Here is a 21526-nt window from a genome sequence, read left to right on the forward strand (position 1 = left end):
TGTCTGTTTGGGGAGAACATTTCAGTAAGCCCTTAGATGTGTGTTAAATTAGATGCCTGCCTTTCAAGCTGACACTTTAAGATAAGCAAGAAGACTCGTGTTTTGTTTTGTGTTTTTTTTTGTTTTGTTTTAGAGCAGGGAGGGGCAGAAGGAAAGGGAGAAAGAGAATCCTAAGCAGGCTCCATGGCCATCTCACGACTTGAGCTGAAATCAAGAGTCAGATGCTTAACTGAATGAGCCACCCTGGCACCCCCAAACAGGCCTCTTCAACAGAAAAGTGGGGGTGCTTTTCAGTCAACTGCCTCTTTGCCAGGTCCTGGGCTGGGTGAGTCTGCACACGTCTTTTTTTTTTTTTTTTTTTTTGCACACGTGAGTCTTTTAATAACTGTGTCAGGTTGTGTAGCCTTCTTTGGTCCCATGGATGCAGGCTCCATTGGCTTTCAAAGGTAGATGTTTGGGGGCTCATCTTCAAGTTCAGGTCTTAAAAGTTGGGGGTACCAGATGTGGTTCAGAACCTTCATTCCTCAGGGAGAAGCTTGGGATTCTGAGTTCCCTCCTGATTGTGGGTTGCTGCACACGTTGTGGGTGATTGTGGGTGGGGTTTATGGTAAGATTGTCTGTCAGCTTCTCTGACCTGCCTTCCTGTGGGTTGTTTCCTCATTCAACAGCGTGTAGGAGTTGCTTAGCTAGTTTTTGGGGTTTGGATTTTTCCAAGGAAATTATTCCATAGGTAGGTGTAGATTCAGTGTCTGTGGGAGAAAGTAGGTAGAGGGTCGTTTCATGTCACCATCTTGAACTGGACTATTTTATTCTTTTTTTTTTTTAAAGATTTTATTTATTTATTTGACAGAGAGAGATCACAAGTAGGCAGAGAGGCAGGCAGAGAGAGAGAGAGAGAGAGGAGGAAGCAGGCTCCCCGCTGAGCAGAGAGCCCGATGTGGGACTTGATCCCAGGACCCTGAGATCATGCCTGAGCCGAAGGCAGCGGCTTAACCCACTGAGCCACCCAGGTGCCCTGTGGACTATTTTATTCTGCTTAAGGTTTGTTCTTTATTGTTTCCTCAAGTAGTTGCTTATGTTATTGTCGATTTTTTTTTCTGCCGTTATTTGTTCAGTGGTACAAATTTCCTGCTAGGCTCCTACAATTGCTACACCAGACAACTTTTAATAAATTCTATTTTCATATCATTCAAAATAATGATTTCTTCAGACTTTTTTGATCCCAGTATTTAGAAGTTTTTATCTCATTGTCTTTGGGGTTTTCCAATTACTTTCTTGTTACTGATTTCTAGATTAATGCTGCTGTTTCCTGAGAACATATTTGTAGGATTTCTGTTGTTTCAAATTTAAGGTGTTTTTTAAAAATTTTTTTTTCTCAACGATTTTATTCATTTATTTGACAGAGAGAGAGAGAGAGAGAGAGATCACAAGTAGCCAGAGAGGCAGGCAGAGAGAGGGGGAAGCAGTCTCACCGCTGAGCAGAGAGCCCGATGCGGGGCTCGATCCCAGGACCCTGAGATCATGACCTGAGCAAAGGCAGAGGCTTAACCCACTGAGCCACCCAGGCGCCCCACAAATTTAAGGTGTTTTATAGCCCAAAAGGTGGTTTGTCCTGGTGAGGGTTGCATGTGCACTTGAGAAGAATGGAAATTTGCTGTTCATGACATATCCCATGGATTTCAATGAAACCTGTTGCTCACTGGTAGTGTTCAATGTAACTAGTCTTTCCGGATTTTCTTCCTGCTGGAACTTTTGTGTTACTGATACGGGGTTGTTGACAGGCCCATTTTTTGCCTAATATATTTTGCTATTCTGTTATATACACAGAAAGGTTTGTTAAATGTTCTTGGAGATTTGACCCAGTGATCATTACACGATTCCCTCTTTATCTGGAATTTCCTTGCTTTGACGTAGGCCTTGTCTGAAATTAATCTGCTCTGCTGGCTTTCTTTTGGTTACTGTTGGTGTGGTACATCTCTCTCCCTCCTTTTATGTATATTTGTGTCTTTATCTTTAGTTCTTTTTAATGTGCTGTTACAGTATCATTCAGCTGTAGGATTTAGACCATTGATGTTTAAAGTGGTTATTGATAATGTTGATTAGTATCTACAGTGCTTTTTACTCTTTCTTGTTGTCCTTGTTTCTTTGGCTTCTGCCACTTTTCTGCCTTCTTTGACTTTAATTGAACATTTTCTCTCTTCGCAGCATATCAATTATAGTTTCTTAACTTTGTTTTCCCGAGTTTACCTCATGTCAGAGTATTCCTGATTTTTCCCTGGCCCATGTAACATGGTCATTCATTTCACTTACCCGAAAGCTTATTACTGAAGGCAAAAGTGAGGTCTGTCAGATTTGTTAGTAAAAGAAAAGGTATTTTACCTTCATTAGTTTCTTTCCTAATGCTCTTTCTTACGCACCTCCCAGTGAATTTCTTCTCATGTTCTTTGAAAATCAGTTGTACTCGTGTCAAATTCCTCAATTTTTGCCTCAGAAAGTCCTTATTTCTTCTTCATTTTTGAAGAACAGTTCTAACAGAATTGTAGGGTGGTGGTTTACTTTTCAACACCTGAAGTGTTTTCACTCCAGTTGCTTTCTTGCTGAAATGGTTTTGGAAAGAAGTCCTGTACCTTCGTTTCTGTACAACTGAGGTTTGTTCCTCCCCTCGCACCCCTGGCTTCCTTCACTATATTCTCTTCATTTTTTATTTTTCTACAGTTTGAATAGGATGTGCTGAATTTGCATTTTCAGTTGTTTGGGGTTTTTTTTTTTCCCCTTCATTTTCCCTTTTGTCTTCTCTTAGCTTCTCTCGAATGGTAGGAAGATTCACTTTTTTTGTTCCTTTCTGCCTTTCTTTTCCATCAGCTAGTCCCATTTTGTGTCTTTTATCCTTGTCATTATCCCAAAGTTCTTGGAGAGTGTGTTGTTCTTTTTTTTTTTTCCTGTTTGTTTAGGCCCCAGTGAAACAGATTCTTCTGAGGACAGGCCTTGTTAAGAATAGAATATTCTGGGCATATTTCAAAATAGCTTCTTTTCTGTCTCCAATTCTGAACACAGTGGTTTGCCCTGTGTCCTCAGTTCTCTGGGGGGAATCGAAGAAGAGTTGTTTCATTTTAAGTTTTTGCTTTTTCCTTGTGAGGGAGAGACCGCTTCTGAGTTCATTATTTGACAAACAACAACCAGATCTCTGGCTCTGATTTTTGATGCTTGATGCGTACAGCTTTGAAACTCATCCCTCCTCCTCCCTCCTTGGTCCACTTCTATCCAAGACAGGGAGAAAGCCTAGTGCTTCCTGCTTTGGCAGCAGCAAGAGGTTCTGTTCATACAGGCTCCTGCCCTTGTGTGTGAGCCTTTAGTCCACTCAGAGCCTCAGAAAAAAGTCTGCCTGCTTTTCCCTGGTCTCTCAAGCCATTTCATGCCAGCGTGAGAGGCCTGCCTTTCTCCTCGGAGACCTCAGTTGCGGAGTGAATGTGCTTATCCCCTCTCGGCAGCACCTGGTGTCCTCAGCTTAGGGATTCCTGTACTCGGGGCTGGCTGTGGTGCTTCTGTGCACCACGTCGCAGCTCATAAATGAGAGAAAATGAGAGGGTCCGGTCGGGAACTTCCTCCTGAAATTGGAGCATGGAGATTTTATGTTCTCTTGGAGGAGAGCACTGCTGAATCCGTTATTTCCTACTCATGAACAGACTCACCATCAAACCACTGTGGATGTTCGTGAATTCCCTTACAACCCGCAGCTCTTAACACATTCGTCAAGGTTAGCCTGGGCCAAGGACGCTGTTACGGTTTGACCAAAAAGAGTTCTTTTAGCACTTTCTCAACTCAGCTTGTGTCCTAAAAAGTGAGAAGCAGCCCTGAGGCTCATTGGATGGGTTTCTGTGGAGACCTCTGAGCCGTCGCTTCTGAAGAACTTCTGGCTAGGTGAACCGGACGGAGATAGGGAAAAATGGATGCAGTAAGTACCGCACCGGTGCAGAGTACCGCTTCTGCACAAGAGTATTTGCCTTTGTCCAGCTACGTCTGGCTACCTCTGACGGCCTGGAGGACTTCCAGCCGACACGGAAAGCTGATCCTTGTTACAAGTTGCATTTCCACAGGCCTCCGGGACGCTCGTGGCTGGTGCTGGGACTGGAACAAGCCTCCAGTTCTTCACTGTGTTTTACTCATCAAAACCTCGTGCAGACTCGAGCCCGCGCGTCATGGAGTGCTGAGTTAAATGGTACGTAAGAAGGAAGGAGATGAGAGCATCCTTCTCAACAATAAGTAGTGTGCTTAAAACAACACCTGTCTCATTTGTAGAGCATTTCGCTCATTTCTCCACGGTGCTCTAGACCCCGCCATTAGAGAACAGTAACATTTAAAGTGATCACAGTAAGAATGAGTAAATAATTTGCATGTGTTCATGATGCTGTTCAATTTATGAGGAAGTGGGAACAGAAAGTAAATTCTCATGACCAAGACGTAAATGTTTGGAGATCACAGAATCACATACAATACACAACCTTCCTATAAATTGGGTATAAATCCCCAGTGCGGTCAGACTCAAGTATGCTACTGTGAACATATTTGGGATGTTTTAGGATTCAGTGACCTTTGAGGATGTGGCTGTGAACTTCAGCCTGGAAGAGTGGGTTTTACTGGATTCTTCGCAGAAGAAACTTTACAGAGATGTGATGCGGGAAACCTTCAGAAACCTGGCCTCAATAGGTAAAGATGATGACATTCTTACTGAACATTAGCAGTTAGAGAATAGGTATTTCTTGCCCATCAGTCTTGTTCTAACATGTGGGAAAAGCATACATTAGTAAGCTAAGCTCACATAGACATAAAATCTAGTAATTTTTTATAATTTCTAAAAACATGGAATTATTTTTCTCCATTTGCATTTTAGGGAAAAAATGGGAAGATCATGACACTGAAGATGGGTACTATACGCAGGGGAGAAAACTAAGGTGAGTCACACAGTATAGCAGTGTCCCACGTGAGAATCCTTCTATGGCATGACATTTTTTTTAAGATTTTATTTATTTGACAGAGATCACAAGTAGGCAGAGAGAGAGAAGAGGAAGCAGGATCCCCACTGATCAGAGTGCCCGATGTAGGGCTCAGTCCCAAAACCCTGGGATCATGACCTGAACCAAAGGCAGAGGCTTTAACCCACTGAGCCACGTAGGCGCCCCGGCATGAATTTTCTAAAACAAAATTATTCAGAGGTGCCGGTGGCTCAGTCAGTTCTGTGTCTTCCTTCAGCTCAGGTCTTGATCCCAGGGTCCTGGGATGGAGTCCCATAGGGAGCCTGTTTCTCCCTCACCCTCTGCTTGCCATTCCCCCTGCTTGTTCTCTCTCTGTCAAATGGATAAATAAAATCTTTAAATAAATAAAACCCAAAGTGTTCAAATTTATCCTTAAATTTTTTTCCCTGAAAATATTTACTTAAATAGGACATAGGTATTCATTGTTTGGAAAACTGTCCACTTGGAAACAGCGTAAAGAAAAACCCTGTATGTTGAGATGCCTGGGTGGCTCAGTCTGTTATGTGCCTGCCTTGGGCTCAGGTCACGATCTCAGGGTCCTGGGATCAAGTCCTGCATCGGGCTCCTTGCTCAGTGGGGAGCCTGCTTCTGCTTGCCACTCCCCCTGCTTCTGCTCACTCACTCTCAGTCTCTAATAAATAAACAAACAACCCTGTATGCTAATGATCTTTGTTTATATGATAGCTATGGTCAAGTTCTATTTATGAAACATTCAGTCTATTAACTTTTCAAACACTTCAGAAAGGGCAGGAGACCTTCATTTTGCTGTAAATTATAAAAAATGTAATTCTAGGGGCGCCTGGGTGGCTCAGTGGGTTAAAGCTTCTGCCTTCGGCTCAGGTCATGATCCCAGGGTCCTGGGATCGAGCCCCGCATCGGGCTCTCTGCTCAGCAGGGAGCCTGCTTCCTCCTCTCTGCCTGCCTCTCCACCTACTTGTGATCTCTGTCTGTCGAATAAATAAATATTTTTTTAAAAAGATTAAAAAATGTAATTCTAGTATCCTACTAATACGAATAACCAAGAAATCATTCATATATTTCTCATTTTTTACAGAATTCATATGGTAGAAAAACCTTATGAAAACAAAGAGGATCACTGTGGAGGAACCATCACCCAGACTCCAGATCTTAATCTGAACAAGGAAGGTCCTTCTGGAATAAAACCATCTGAAGGTCCTCAGTATAGAGAAACCATCACCCAGACTCCAGATCTTATTCTGAACAAGAAAACACCTTCTGGAGTAAAATCACCTGACGGTCATCAGTGTGGAGAAACTATCACCCAGACTCCAGACCTTAGTCTGAATAAGAAAAGTCCTTCTGGAATAAAACCACCTGAAGGTCGTCAGTGTAGAGAAACCATCATCCAGACTCCAGATCTTAATCTGAACAAGGAAACCCCTTCTGGAGTAAAACCATGTGAATGTAGCGTGTGTGGAAAAGTCTTTGTGCGTCATTCGTCCCTTAGTAGGCACATCAGATCTCACAGTGGACATAAGCCATATGAGTACCACGAATGTGAAGAGAAGCCGTACAAGTGTAAGGAATGTGGGAAAGCCTTCAGTTACCGCAAATCTGTTCACAGACACGAGAGGACTCACACTGGGGAAAAGCCCTATGAATGTCAGGAATGCGGGAAAGCTTTCACGTGGCTCACGACTTACCGAAGACACATGATAACTCACACAGGAGAGGGACCTTACAAATGTCAGGAATGTGGGAAGGCTTTCAGTTGCTCCACTTCGTTGCGAACACATGAGAGAACTCACACGGGAGAGAAACCCTATCAGTGTAAACAATGCGGTAAATCCCTCAGGTCCCCTCTGGGTCTGCGAATACATGAAAGAAATCACACTGGAGAGAAACCCTATGAATGTAAGCAGTGTGGGAAAGCCCTCAGCTGTCCCAGTTCCTTTCGAAGGCACGAAAGGACGCACACTGCAGAGAAACAGTATGAATGTAAACAGTGTGAGAAAACCTTCAGCTCCCCTCTAGGTCTGCGGATACATGAAAGAATTCACACAGGAGAGAAACCTTACGAATGTAAGGAATGCGGAAAAGCCTTCATTTCTCTGTCAAGCATTCGAACCCACATGATCACACACACTGGGGATGGACCTTACAAGTGTAAGGAATGTGGGAAAGCCTTCATTTGTCCCAGTTCCTTTCGATCTCATGAAAGGACTCACACTGGAGAGAAACCCTATGAATGTAAACAGTGTGGGAAAACCTTCAGTTGGCCCAGTTCCTTTCGAATACACGAAAGAACACACACTGGCGAGAAACCTTATGAATGTAAGGAGTGTGGCAAAACCTTCATTTACCGCACAACCTTTCAGGGACACATGAGAAAGCACACTGGAGAGAAACCCTATAAATGTAAAGAGTGTGGGAAAGCCTTCATTTCTCCCTCGAGCGTTCGAACGCACATGATAATGCACACTGGAGATGGACCTTATAAATGTAAGGAATGTGGGAAAGCCTTCAATTTTCCCAGTTCCTTTCGGATACACGAAAGGACTCACACAGGAGAGAAGCCCTATGAATGTAAACAGTGTGGTAGAGCTTTCAGTTGTTACACATCCTTTCGGACACATGAGAAAACGCACACTGGAGAAAAACCCTATGAGTGCAAGGAATGTGGAAAGGCCTTCATTTATCGCACTACATTTCGAGGACACGTGAGAATGCACACTGGTGAGAAACCGTACAAATGTAAAGAATGTGGAAAAGCCTTCAGTCGTCCCAATTCATTTCGAAGGCATGAGAGATCTCACACTGAATAGAAACTTCCCGAATGTAAGCAGTGTGGGGAAAAACGTCAGTGAACCTTCATCCTCACATGTGAAAGCCCCACGGGAAAGCGGTCCAACAAATAGAAGAAAGCCTGATACAAATAAATCCCTATGTAATGTTCCAGAAAACTGTAACCTCAATCATTATAAAAGTTATAAATATATTGTATTTATCAGTGCCTCATTCTTAAAGTGGATCTCTGGACTGTGGATATTTACTACTTAATTTCAAAAATGAACATTGAGGTGAGATAATTCTGTAAGTACTCTTATTACTGTTGTTTAAAGATTAGTAGATATTTGCTTTCTCCTTAAATCAGTAACATTTTTCTCTTTCCATTTTGGAGTCTGATCCATGGATGAATCGAGGTGGTTTCTAAATGTGCGAGTAGGTTTAATTTTAAAATAATAGCTTAGAATTGTTGATAAATGACATTTTGGTATTTGTTGGGATTTTCCCACTGGCCGCCTCTGTCAGCTACTGGATCTCCATTACCCATCAAATATTCCATCTTTCTTAGGAGAAAACGAGTTTTTGTCACCTGGGTAATGTGTCATTTCCTAGAATCTGTTTCCTTTGTGATTCTACCTGTAGCCTCACTTGCATGAGGTTTGGAAGGCCAGAGTACTGGAGGCATTAGGTTTCAGAGCTGACAGACAGAAGCTGTATAGGAGCTTGGAGGATAACCTACTTACAACCTGTTTTCCTGATCACTTGCCCTGCCAGTCAAGAGTGCCTTCAAAACCACAATTAACTGCCTGACTTCCATTTCTCGGAGGCGCAGGTTTCCACATACACCTTCACATGTTCTGCATCAAAGATCCACCACAGTTTGGATTTTCCCCCAGCGCTCGTGTATCCAGGCGACTAATTGGAGCTTTCATGGTTGGGAGTATTCTCTGCTGCTCAGACTCTCCTCTCCTCTATACTGTATTCATTTAAGGTCTAATTTGTGTAGTAAACACCTTGTTTTGGTAATACTGCTAGGACCACGTGTTCCTGATTCCACTGCAATAGCTACAATGATGCCATCCAAAAGAACCACCTTGGACTTCGGTCCTCTGCTGTGTGGGGACTGTGAGAACTGACCCCTCTCCCATATCAGGCCGATTATGGATGTTTCCCTTAGTTCACAGCTGTGTGTAGTTCCTCAGTGTGTCTTCAAGTATGTTTGTATGTGATTAAAAGCAATGCATTTGTCAAACAAAATCTTCCGTAGTCATTTCTTAAAACTGGGGCACCTGGGTGGCGCAGTGGGTTAAGCGCCTACCTTCGACTCAGGTCAAGATCTCAGTGTCCTGGGGTGCTTGGGTGGCTCAGTGGGTTAAGCCTCTGCCTTTGGCTCAGGTCATGATCTCAGAGTCCTGGGATCAAGCCCCACATCGGGCTCTCTGCTCAGCAGGGAGCCTGCTTCCCGCTCTCTCTCTGCCTGCCTCTCTGCCTACTTGTGATCTTTCTCTCTCTGTCAAATAAATAAAATCTTTTTAAAAAAAGATCTCAGGGTCCTGAGATCAAGCCCCCTGTTAAGCTCCGTGCTCAGTGGGGATTCTGTTGCTTTCGCTCCCTCTGCCCCTCTCCCCGACTTGTGCTCTTGAGCTTGTTGTTCTCACTCTCAAAATCTTAAAATATTTTATTAACTGTTTTAATACAATTTATATGCTACCAAATACCGAGTCTCTCATTTCCTGAGAGTATATATTAAAATATCCCATTGTAATTATGAATTTTCAGATCAGCTTTGTAATTTTGTCAAGTTTAGCACGCATTCTCAATATTAGCTTGTGTGTACGTGCTGAGGTACTTTTCATTCTTTTACAGGTATAGTCTGTCATGAAAATAACTTCTCATTTGGTCAGTGTTCTCTTGCTAGACAAAACCCACTGTATTTCCATCAGCAGTCAGCAGTGGTGTGATGAACTCCAGGAATAACGGGCGCCTCAGTGGCTTGGTTGGTTGAGCATATGACTCTCAATCAGGTCGTGGTCTCCGGGTTGTGAGTTTGAGCCCCATGTTGGGCTCCAAGCTGGGCCTGGAGCCCTACTTAAAAAAGGACTGCAAACCCTAAATGACTGATTTATCCGTAAGAGAGTGTTAAAAGGACTTACATGATTTGGGTTTTTGCTAGGTGATTTGATTACTATTCAGTAAAGGCAAGAAGTTTCTGGATGTACTGGATGCTTTGTGGAGGTAAACTTAATTCCACCATTGTTTTTACCTTCCAGAAAATGATTATGATTACCAGTATACTGGGGCTAAGCCTATAAGAAGCTCCACTCAGACACATTTTTAAGAAGAGGAGAATTTTGGTCATTTTTGTGACTTAGAACTGTCTTTTTTTCCTATTTTGAAAAACATAATTAAAAAATACCCTTCTTGGGGCGCTTGGGTGGCTCAGTGGATTAAGCTTGCTGCCTTCGGCTCAGGTCATGATCTCAGTGTCCTGGGATCGAGCCCCGCATCAGGCTCTCTGCTCAGCGGGGAGCCTGCTTCCTCCTCTCTCTCTGCCTACTTGTGATCTCTCTCTGTCAAATAAATAAATAAAATCTTTAAAAAAAAATACCCTTCTTTTTGTCTTGATCCATCACGATCACCAAACTGCTTTGTCTGGTGGAAGTATTTGGTTTTTTTCTCTTCAACACAGTACGATTTGGCAAGGCCAGCGCCAGTCTCCTACAACTGTTGCCCTTCCCACTTGTTATCTAAACACCAGTATATTTCCTACAGTGAACTGACGGACACTATTTACCACAGAGAACCTCAGTGGAAATATGTAAATTCTCTCCTCAGTAAACTATGTTTAATATCTCCTTTTTAATGTCACTGAGCCTGTAAGTTTAGGTAAATTGTGAGAGAACAAAACCTAACGGGCGAAAAAAAGAGAACACTACTGTTCCGATCACGCCTTTCTTGCTCGGCGACTACTCTTGATGGTAATTTTTGAATATCCCTCCTCTGTCAGACACTGTGTACTCAAAACATACCCAAGGTAGCAAAAATAGTAAAAATCAGCATAGGATTTCAATATAGAGGCATTAAACACAAGTTCTTGCAATCTTGGTGCTCATATTTTTGTGGGAAAAGAGAGATGGTTAACAAATAGTAACATGCGGGATAATAAGAGAAGTACGGGCTTTGATAGAAAGAAATGACATTAAATAACAGGGAAGCTAGGAGTGTGTATTACTTTTCTATGAGGATAGGAGCCTGAGGGAGCAGGGATGTCACTCAGTAGTGAGTGAGCCCTGGAATTCCCACCATGCAGAACGTCGTCTGCACTATCAGGAACGGCTTGGGTGTGGAAGTCATAGAGGGCAGTAGAAATGGAGAAAGTCCGGCATGGCTGGGATTAACAGTAGCGATTCCCCATAAAGATACGGACCTGGTTCATCTTCCTTTTTGCAGTTTTCTGTATGTAATTTGTGATCTTGGGTTTGGGCCTGGGTATCTGGGGCTTGAAACTTAGCACTGATTTGGGCCACAGATATCTATGGTATTTTTTCATGTTTACTGTCATTTTTGAGAGCATTTCAATTCACCTGTATTTAAGTTTTACAGTATTTGGCACCTAAATTTTGTTTGTGTACTAACTGCATAATAGAAACCCCCATTAAGCCCTAGGGTGTCTCCCAGTGTGAAAAAGGGTTATGATAATCTGCCTGTTCTAGTTCTTCCAGTTTATTCTGTGCAGAGAGAGCGATTTACACAAGCCCACTGCGATTTCCCAGTGGAAACACCAGAAATAGCTAACTTTAGAAGGCAGTTAGTTATTCAAGGAATAACTAAGGAAAGCTGCAGACACAAAGTATCGTTTTGAGGAATACCCTAATTTTATGTAAAAGGAAATACAGGAAATAATATCTTTCTGTAAGAGGAGTAATTGGAAGCTTTCTGTTTGACCCACAAAGCCCCACAGCCCACCTCACTATCCACGTGTCATTTCCAAATGCTTACACTTCCAGCACGTGTGACAGACTAGGCAGATATAAAAGTGACCATTGTGAGTTTTACGAGCAAAGGAAAGTCAATCTTGTTCATTTTTTAGTACTGACTTTTTTTTAGCGCTGTCGCGGCAAGTTCACGATTATTAGTCTCTCTCTGGATGCCTCCACCAGCATTCCTTCATCTCACAAAGGAGAAACTTGCGCACAGGAGAGCAGGGGCCAGGCTCACAGCTCCCAGTAGTGGACTTGCTCCCATTTGGAGGTCTGATGGGTGCTACCTACTTAACTAGGCATCATCACAATTTTAAACTCAAAAGCACGGCGAGAAATTTCCACTTTGACAAATTTGCCATCAAGTTCCACAAATGACTCCGAGGGCAGTGTGTTGTTTGTATTACATTCTGGGAAAGGCAAACTTGGGAGCCTAATGCAGATGAGTTTGGCCAGTGGTGAAGGGGTTTAGTACAGGAGTGTCCTGGGGTTCATCCTTTGTGGTGTTACTACACACTTGTGAAAACCCCCCCACTACACTTTAAATAGTATGCATGTATAGACTAAAAATGAGTAACAGAAGACGACAAAAATGCTTGCATATGCTGGGAGAATCTTGAGTTTTGCCGAACCCCAGTTGTCATGTGTGCCGCTCTTCTTTCCCCCACATCGGGGCTACTACTTAGGAGGAACTGACGCGCTGAGAAGGGAGGACTCGGTCCCCATCAGGCCTTTGCTTGCCATCCCGTCAGCACCTCGACTGAAGTGTGAGGGCTCCGAGAATCTAAATTCCTCAGGCCATCTGTGGAAGTACTATGGTTCTGGAACATGGCGGCGCACCCCACGGTTCTCCGCAGGCACCATCTGAGGACCTCCTGATGTCTCAGCAGCAGGACCCTATCCTTCCCTTGCTGTCCTGAGGCCCTTGACAGCTCTTCTTTTCCCATCTCAAGCAGACTTTTCCTGCTTACTGGGGAGCATCTTTGGAAACCCACTCCTGTCCCACTCGGGAAGATTTCTCTACCAAGAGCAGGGGCTGTGAGGTGCGAGGGTAGAAGGCACAGCATGGGGCACGTGCCCTTGAGCCACAACAATCTGAGCTGTTGCAAAGTTAACCTGATCTGCTGGCCTTGTCACCAGATACCTACAATTGGATGACTCTGAATGGGAAAGCACATGGCTCTAGAGCTGACCAAAGAATGGTCACTCCATCCGTGTCTCCCTCCCCAGACTCCTATACCATAGAGGCTTCCACAGCCTCCTTTCAGACCTCCCGGGATCTCCAAACATCTGTGACCGCCACAGCATGCCGGTGCAAGTAACTGTTCTCAGCCTGGTCCTAAACACCATTAGAGCAGCCAGTGTCGGCAATCCATAGTCTTCCTGGAAATAGAAGCTCTCACAGGACCTGGCTGATGCTCCAGGGAAAGCCAGCCTTCCATTTTGCCTTGGGTCTTGAGTCCCAGCCTGCTTTACCACAGAGGCCCCTCACTGAAAAGATATTGGTACCTACAGGAGAAAGTGTGTGCCCCTGTCCTCCAGATGAGGTGATCATTCTGGAGGAGGTCACCCCTTTTCTAGACTCATTCACTGGCCATTTGGGGAGTCCTATGGGATGACGTGAATGACGAGAAGAGTTGATGTACCTGATGGACCCGTGCCACCACCCTTCCTGATGAAGTCAACTGCTTTCTGTTCCCAGATCAAATAGGCCATCATGGTCAAAGACCTCATCCAAGTGTCCACTCAGTTACTCAAACTCCAGGCAATCACGCTAGCACTACAGGATTCCCTGGCCAAGAGTCAGACTCACCCACACGTTTTTACACAACCTTTGGCCAGGGCCAATGATAGCTTCTGTCTGGTCGCACCAACAGAAACAACTACTTATCCAGGGTTACTCCCTTTAGGATAAAGAGCTCTAGGAATATCCTGAATCACGATTATGCAATTATGTACAGATCCCTCCTGACTTGGTACATATTAAACTTCAAACTCCAAAGGCTCATTTCAGTACTCAGGGCAATAAATTAACTCAAATTTCTGAGACTCATACTGACATCTCAGACATAATATTAATCTTGGCCCTGTGCGTCCATGAAATGTGAAACTACCGAGACCGCTACCCTAAAGCTCTAGGCAGAATGCAAAGGCCTTCTCTGACACGGCTTAGTGACTGACCAACACACCCATTGTGAAAAATCACACCACTGGGAATATAAAGAATGGAAGAATTCCCAGGCCAAGTAGAGGGTTATAGCAAAGAGAAAATACATTATACATGACTCTTTATCCCCTATATAGGGCTACTTGCTATGATCAAACCATGCTAGATACTTAGAAACTACTCATTGACCCTATCAGACTTGCCACTGATGGAAACAAAATGCAAGGACTAAGACATTCTAGACATTGATGTGATTTACTAATTTCTCAAAAAAAGACACACACACACACACACACACACCCAGAGAGCTTTTGAAAAAGGCATTCAATGAGGCTTGTCTCTTATAAGCCCAGACTGCAGATCCTCATAGAAGCGAGAGTGGCTTACTTAGACAAACCTTGCTATCTTCTAAATGGGTCTTCCTGGTGTTCAAGGCGTTAGACTCAACCCTCAGTCTTCAGGGCCCATTACTTTGTTCTTGTCATCATGTTTGCTGATATGTTATGAGAAGAGGCCTTTCTACATCCGAAATTTATATCAAAATGGTCATTTTCACAGGCCCTTATTTACTCTAAAAGTGCCTGACAGCCCACACTCATAGCCCACCCCTGGACCTTCCTCCTAACCTTGCCTGTACTCTGTACCCTGCATGTCAGTATTTCATTTTGGGCTCCCTCTTTCAAAACCACCTCAGGGCCATCTCAACACAAATGGGATATTTTTCTACCAACTACACTCACACATTCATTGTCATGGGAGTCGCCAGCACTGTCCGGGCACAGATGACGTCATTCAACAAACTCATGTAATTGGTCCCAATCAAAAAATGTCCCAAACACTCTAAGCACATGTAGCAGACAGCTGATGTTTTAGACATTTTCCACGGAGGGAAACTGGCAACTACGGTAGCTGATGACTACTCGGCTTTGGACTATTTACTGGCCAGGCAGGGAGAGTTCCAATCCCTTAAAGGGACTGCTTGCTGCACATGTAGACAGCATTGGCAAAGTGTCATCAGTAACTCAACAAATGAGACAATGGATGAAAAGAACCAAATACATTACTAAAATAATTGAATAGAGCTCTGAAAGCCTACTGACATGATATTCCTGGGTCTCGCCCAAAACCTTAGGATGACTAGATTCTATTGCTTTTTCAAGTTTTCCTCATCTTGATTATAACATGTTGCTTGGACTTTTCATGTGGCTTTAAAAATTCATATTCAGGGGCACCTAGGAGTCTCAATTGGTTAAGCATCTGTCTTCGGCTCAGGTCATGATCTTGGGGTCCTGGGATTGAGCCCGTATTGGACTCCCTGCTCACTGGAGAGGCTGCTTCTCCTCTCCCTCTGATCCTCCTCCCTGCTTGCACTCTCTCCTCTTTGGCATGTTCTCTGTCAATAAAAATCTTTAAAATAAAACTCATGTTCAAATTTGTGTAAATGTAATGTGTCATTATTCAGTCAACAATCATCAAAGAGTGAACATTAATAAAGACACTAACTCCTGGGGTCCCTGGGTGGCTCAGTCAGTTAAGTGTCTGCCTTCAGCTAACATCATGATCCCGGAGTGCTGGGATGGAGCCCCGTGTTGGGCTCCCTGCTCAGAGGGGCGCCTCCTCCTCCCTCTCCCTGCTTGTGCTCTCTGGCAAATAAATAAAACCTTAAAAAAAAACAAGACACCGAATCTTTTTTGATGTTTGACTGTTGGCTTTAGATACCCACTCACCCTGCCTGGCCCACAATGGACAACAAAACTAAGAGGGTTCACAGGTGGTCCTTCTCTATTTGTGCTTATGGTAGGAGGCTCAAAGCTTGAAAATCCACAACCTCAACTCCTTGACACATTAAAGGGTGTACCTGCTTTTTCCCTGTTGATCCAGCCACCCAAACCCAGTTGCACTTGCCCTACCTTCTTAAAGTGCCTGTGAGTAATGAACTGCGAGTTTCCACTCACTGTTGAGCCAGGATCCTATAGGAGCACAAAATTTAAGAGATGAGTTGCTTGGGGACAGACCGCTTTGAGAATTAAATGGGTTGAGGAACCCAGTCTTGGGGTGCTCCCTACAATTCATAAATTCTTTCAAACCAGGTTCTCACCCTGAAGGTCAGAAAAAAATTGCAATGCATTCTGTTCTCTGTAATTCAGGCCATCCTCCAAAGAAAACGGATTTGCCAAAGCTTTATCTGACTGGGGAAAGGGCAGTTACACAACTACAGCCCTCCTCACCCTTCCTCTTTGACAGAAGGGGAGGAATAAAGGCCAAGAAAATTTTTTGATTTTCATAGTCCAGGGATTCTATGCCATCAAAACATCACAGGTCTAACCATTATAGGATATGTCCCCTCCCAAAAAACCTACTCATCATATTGGCAGATTCCTAATGTAAGAACTGGATTAAAATAGCTGCAAGACACAGACTCTACCTAAGATTGAGTTGGTGGGATACCCAGACACACTGGGGAGAAAAATTCAAGGACACTGGAGGATACTGAAGCCCATGATACCTAACAGCCAAAATAAGCATTAAACGCTTTCAAGAATACATAAAACCTCCCAATTAAAGGCTTATTTTCCTCAAATCCTATTAACTGATATACCATGTCTGGCTTTAAACCAAAAATTGGAAGGCATACTGAAAGGGAAGAGAAAACATTATTTTTTAAAAACATTTTTATTTATTTATTTGACAGAGATCACAAGTAGGCAGAGAGGCAGGCAGAGAGAGAGGAGGGGAAGCAGACTCCCCACTGAGCAGAGTCTGACATAGGGCTTGATCCCAGGACCCTGAGACCATGACCTGGGCCGAAGGTAGAGACTTTAACCAACTGAGCCACCCAGGCACCCTGAGATAAAACATTCTTAAGGGGCAAAGCAATCATCAAAAGAAGATTCAGGTACAGAAGAGACTTTGAATGACCAGGCTATGAACTTTAAATAACTGTTAGTTTCACACAAAGCCAACTTCAGAACAAAGAAGATTATCTGGGTGAAAACGGAATTACCTACTAGCGAATGTGCTAATTCTCAGGAAAACATAGCAAACCTTAATATATATGAGAAAAACAACAGATTGTCAAAATAACTGATGCAGAGTGTGCAGAACTGCAAGGGAAGATAGGCAAATCCACAATTACAGTTGAAAACTTTGATGCCCCTCTATCAGACAGACCCAGCAGGGAGAAAACTAGCAAATGAATTATTGAAGGAGCAGTACTATCAATCAACAAGTCTTATGTGATACTTATATTTATGTGATATTTATAGATTTATAGATATTTATAGATGACTTCAGCCAACTGCAGGATAGACATTCATCTCAAGAGAACATGGAACAAGCCCAGATAGACTACATTCTAGGCCATAAAACACACCTGTAAAACAGTAAAGACTAGAAACCCTACAAAGTATGCTCTCAGACCACAATGGATTTAAACTAGAAATCAGTAGCAGAATCATAGCTGAAAAACCACCAAATATGGAAGACTTCTACATAACACATGCATCAAAGGAGTCCTGAGAGATATTTTAAAATATTCCAGCTGGGGCACCTCACTGGCTCAGTCAGAAGAGCATGTGACTCTTGATCTTGGGGCCATGAGTTTAAGCCCCATGTTGGATGTAGAGATTATAAAACAACAACAACAAATCTTAAAAAAATATTTCAACTAGGGGCACCTGGGTGGCTGAGTTGGTTAAGCATCTCAGGTCATGATCCCTGGGTCCTGGGATCGAGTCCCACATCAGGCTCCCTGCTCAGCAGGGAGTCTATTTCTCCCTTCCTGCTCAGTAGGGAGCCTGCTTCTCCCTCTCCTCTGCACTCATGCTCTCTGTTGCTATTTCTGTCTCTGTCTCTTGAATAAAGAAAATGAAATCTTAAAAAAAAACCAAAAAACTAAAATCTAACCAAGTCAAAATTAAAAAGGCTATTAACGAGGTACAATAAAAAATGGAGGCTCTTACTGATAGGGTAAATGAGGCAGAAGAGAGAATTAGTGATATGGAAGACCAGACAATGGAGAATTGAGAAGCTGAGAAAAAGAGAGACAAACAATTACTGGATCATAAGGGGAGAATTCAAGAGATAAGTGATACCATAAGATGAAACAGTATTAGAATAACTGGGATCCAGAAGAAGAAGAGCTAGGGGGGCTGAAGGTATATTGGAGCAAAGTATAACAGAGAATTTCCCTAATTTGGTGAAGGGAACAAGTGTCAAAATGCAGGAGGCACAGAGAATCCCCCCAAAAATCAATAAAAATAGGTCCACACCCCATCATCTAATAGTAAAACTTACAAGTCTCAGTGACAAAAGAGAAAATCCTGAAAGCAGCTTGGTACAAGAGGTGTGTTACATACAATGGTAGAAATATTATATTGACAGCAGACCTATCCACAGAGACCTGGCAAGCCTGAAAGGACTGGCATGATATATTCAGAGCACTAAACAAGAAAAATATGCAGCCAAGAATACTATATCCAGCTAGGCCGTCAATTGAAATCAGAAGGAGAGATTTAAAGAACTTCCAGGGCAAACAAAAACTAAAAGAATTTGCAAACACCAAACCAGCCCTACAGGAAATATCGAAAGGGGTTCTCTAAGCAAAGAGAGAGCCTAAAAGTAACATAGACCAGAAAGGAACAAAGACAATATACAGTTAACAGTCACCTTACAGGCAATACAATGGCACTAAATTTTCATATCTTTCAATAGTTACCCTGAATGTAAATGGGCTAAATGCCCCAATCAAAAGACACAGGGTATCAGAATGGTTTAAAAAACAAGACCTACTGATATGCTGTCTGCAAAAGACTCATTTTAGACCCAAAGACACCTCCACATTTAAAGTGAGGGTGAGGAAAACCATTTACCATGCTAATGGATATCTAAAGAAAGCTCGGGCGGCAATCCTTATATCAGACAAATTAAATTTTAAACCAAAGACTATAAGGCATGAGGAAGGACATTATATCATACTTAAAGGATCTATCCAATAAGATCTAACAACTGTAAATATCTATGCCCTTAATATGGGAGCAACCAATTACACAAACCAATTAATAACAAAATCAAAGAAACACATTGACAATAATACAATAATAGGGGACTTTAACACCCCCTCACTGCAACAGACAGACCATCTAAGCAGAAGATCAACAAGGAAATAAGGGCTTTAAATAACACTCTGGACCAGATGGACTTCACAGATATATTCAGAACATTCTGTCCCATAACAACAGAATACACATTCTTCTCTAGTTCACATGGAACATCCTCCAGAATAGACCACATTCTGGGTCACAAATCAGGTCTCAACCAGTACCAAAAGACTGGGATCATTACCTGCATATTTTTGGACAACAATGCTATGAAACTCATACTCAATCACAAGGAGAAGTTTGGAAAGAACTCATATTCATGGAGGCTAAAGAGCATCCTACTAGAGGGGTGTCTGGGTGGATCAGTGGGTTAAAACCTCTGCCTTCAGCTCAGGTCATAATCCCAGGGTCCTGGGATTGAGGCCCACATCAGGCTCTCTGCTCAGTGGGGAGCCTAATTCCCACCCACCCCCCGCCTGCCTCTGCCTACTTGTGATCTCTGTCAAATAAATAAATAAAATCTTAAAAAAAAAAAGAGCATCCTACTAGAGAATGAATGGGTCAACCAAGAAATTAAAGAAGAATTTTAAAAATTCATGGAAACAAATGAAAATGAAAACACACTGTTCAAAATCTTTGGGATTCAGCCAAGGCAGTCCTAAGAGGGAAGATTATAGCCCTACAAGCCTTTTTCAACAAACAAGAAAGGTCTCAATACACAACCTAACCCTACAGCTAAAGGAGCTGGGAAAAGAACAGCAAATAAAGCCTAAACCCAGCAGAAGAAGAGAAATAAAAAAGATTAGATCCGAAATCAATGAAATAGAAACCAAAAGAACAGTGAGACAGTAGGAGCTGGTTCTTTAAAAGAATTAATAAAATTGATAAACCCTGGCCAGATTTGTCAAAAAGAAAAGATTAAGGACCCAAATAAATAAAATTATGAATGAAAGAGGAGAGATCAGAACCAATACTAAAGAAATACAAACAATTATAAAAACATATTATGAGCAACTATATGCCAGCAAACTAGACAATCTGGAAGAAACTGATGCATTCCTAGAGATGTATAAACTACCAAAACTGAACCAGGAAGAAATAGAAAACCTGAACAGACCCATAACCAGCAAGGAAATTGAAACAGTAATTTAAAAATCTCCCAAAAAACAAGAGCCCAGGGTCAGATGGCTTCCTGGGGGAATTCTACCAAACACTTAAAGAAGAATTAATACCTAATATTCTGTAACTGTCCAAAAAATAGAAATGGAAGGAAAGCTACCAAACTCATTTTATGAGGCCAGCATTACCTTGATCTCCAAAGCAGATAAAGAACCCATCAAAAAGAATTACAGACAAATATCCCTGATGAACATGGATACAAAAATTCTCACAAAATACTAGCCAATAGGATCCAACAGTACATTAAAAGGATTATTGACCATGACCAAGTGGGATTTATTCTGGGGCTGCAAGTTTGGTTCAAGATCTGCAAATCAATCAATGTGATATTACATTAATAAAAAAAAGAACAAGAACCATATGATATTCTCAATAGATACAGAAAAATCATTTGACAAAGTACAGCACCCTGTCTTGATCAAAACTCTTCACAGTGTAGGGAGAGAGGGTACGTACCTCTCTATCATAAAAGCCATCTATGAAAAACCCACAGCAAGTATCATTCTCAATGGGGAAAAAGAGAGATTTTTCCCTAGTGTCAGGGACACACAGGATGTCCACCATCATCACTGCTATTCAACATAGTACTAGAAGTCCTAGCCTCAGCAATCAGGCAACAAAAGAAATAAAAAGCATTCATATCAGCAAAGAAGTCAAACTCATCACTCTTTGCAGATGACATGATACTTTATGTGGAAAACCCAAAAGACTCCACCCCAAAACTGCTAGAACTAATACAGGAATTCAGGAAAGTGTCAGTATATAAAAATGAATGCATAGAAATCAGTTGCATTTCTATATACCAACAATAAGACAGAAGAAAGTTAAATTAAGGCATTGATCCCATTTACAATTGCACCTGAAAGTATAAGATACCTAGGAATAAACCTAATCAAAGAGAAAAAGAATCTGTACTCAGAAAACTATAGGATACTCAGGAAAGAAATTGAGGGAGACACATGAGCATGGAAAAAATGTTCCATGCTCATGGATTGGAATAATAAAAATTGTTAAAATGGGGACGCCTGGGTGGCTCAGTTGGTTGGACGACTGCCTTCGGCTCAGGGCGTGATCCTGGAGTCCCGGGATCGAGTCCCACATCAGGCTCCCAGCTCCATGGGGAGTCTGCTTCGCTCTCTGACCTTCTCCTCGCTCATGCTCTCTCTCACTGTCTCTCTCTCTCAAATAAATAAATAAATAATCTTTAAAAAAAATTGTTAAAATGTCCATGCTATCTAGAGCAATCTACACATTTAATGCAATTCCTATCAAAATACCATCAACTTTTTCATAGAAATGGAACAAATAACCCTAAAATTTTTA

General features: G+C 42.4%; 1 protein-coding gene across 1 annotated transcript; it reads left to right on the forward strand.

The window, feature by feature from the left end:
• Positions 1-3254: 3254 nt before the first annotated feature.
• LOC122909699 (zinc finger protein 791-like) lies at positions 3255-9035 on the forward strand. Its single transcript, XM_044254132.1, has 4 exons — positions 3255-4216; positions 4578-4704; positions 4889-4949; positions 6085-9035. The coding sequence occupies exons 1-4, from the start codon at positions 4214-4216 to the stop codon at positions 7814-7816; spliced, it is 1923 nt and encodes a 640-aa protein (XP_044110067.1). The 5' UTR covers positions 3255-4213; the 3' UTR covers positions 7817-9035.
• The last annotated feature ends 12491 nt before the right edge of the window (positions 9036-21526 follow it).

The sequence above is a fragment of the Neovison vison genome, chromosome 6, assembly GCF_020171115.1.
Source record: "Neovison vison isolate M4711 chromosome 6, ASM_NN_V1, whole genome shotgun sequence".
In the NCBI taxonomy this organism is placed as follows: Eukaryota; Metazoa; Chordata; class Mammalia; order Carnivora; family Mustelidae; genus Neogale; species Neogale vison.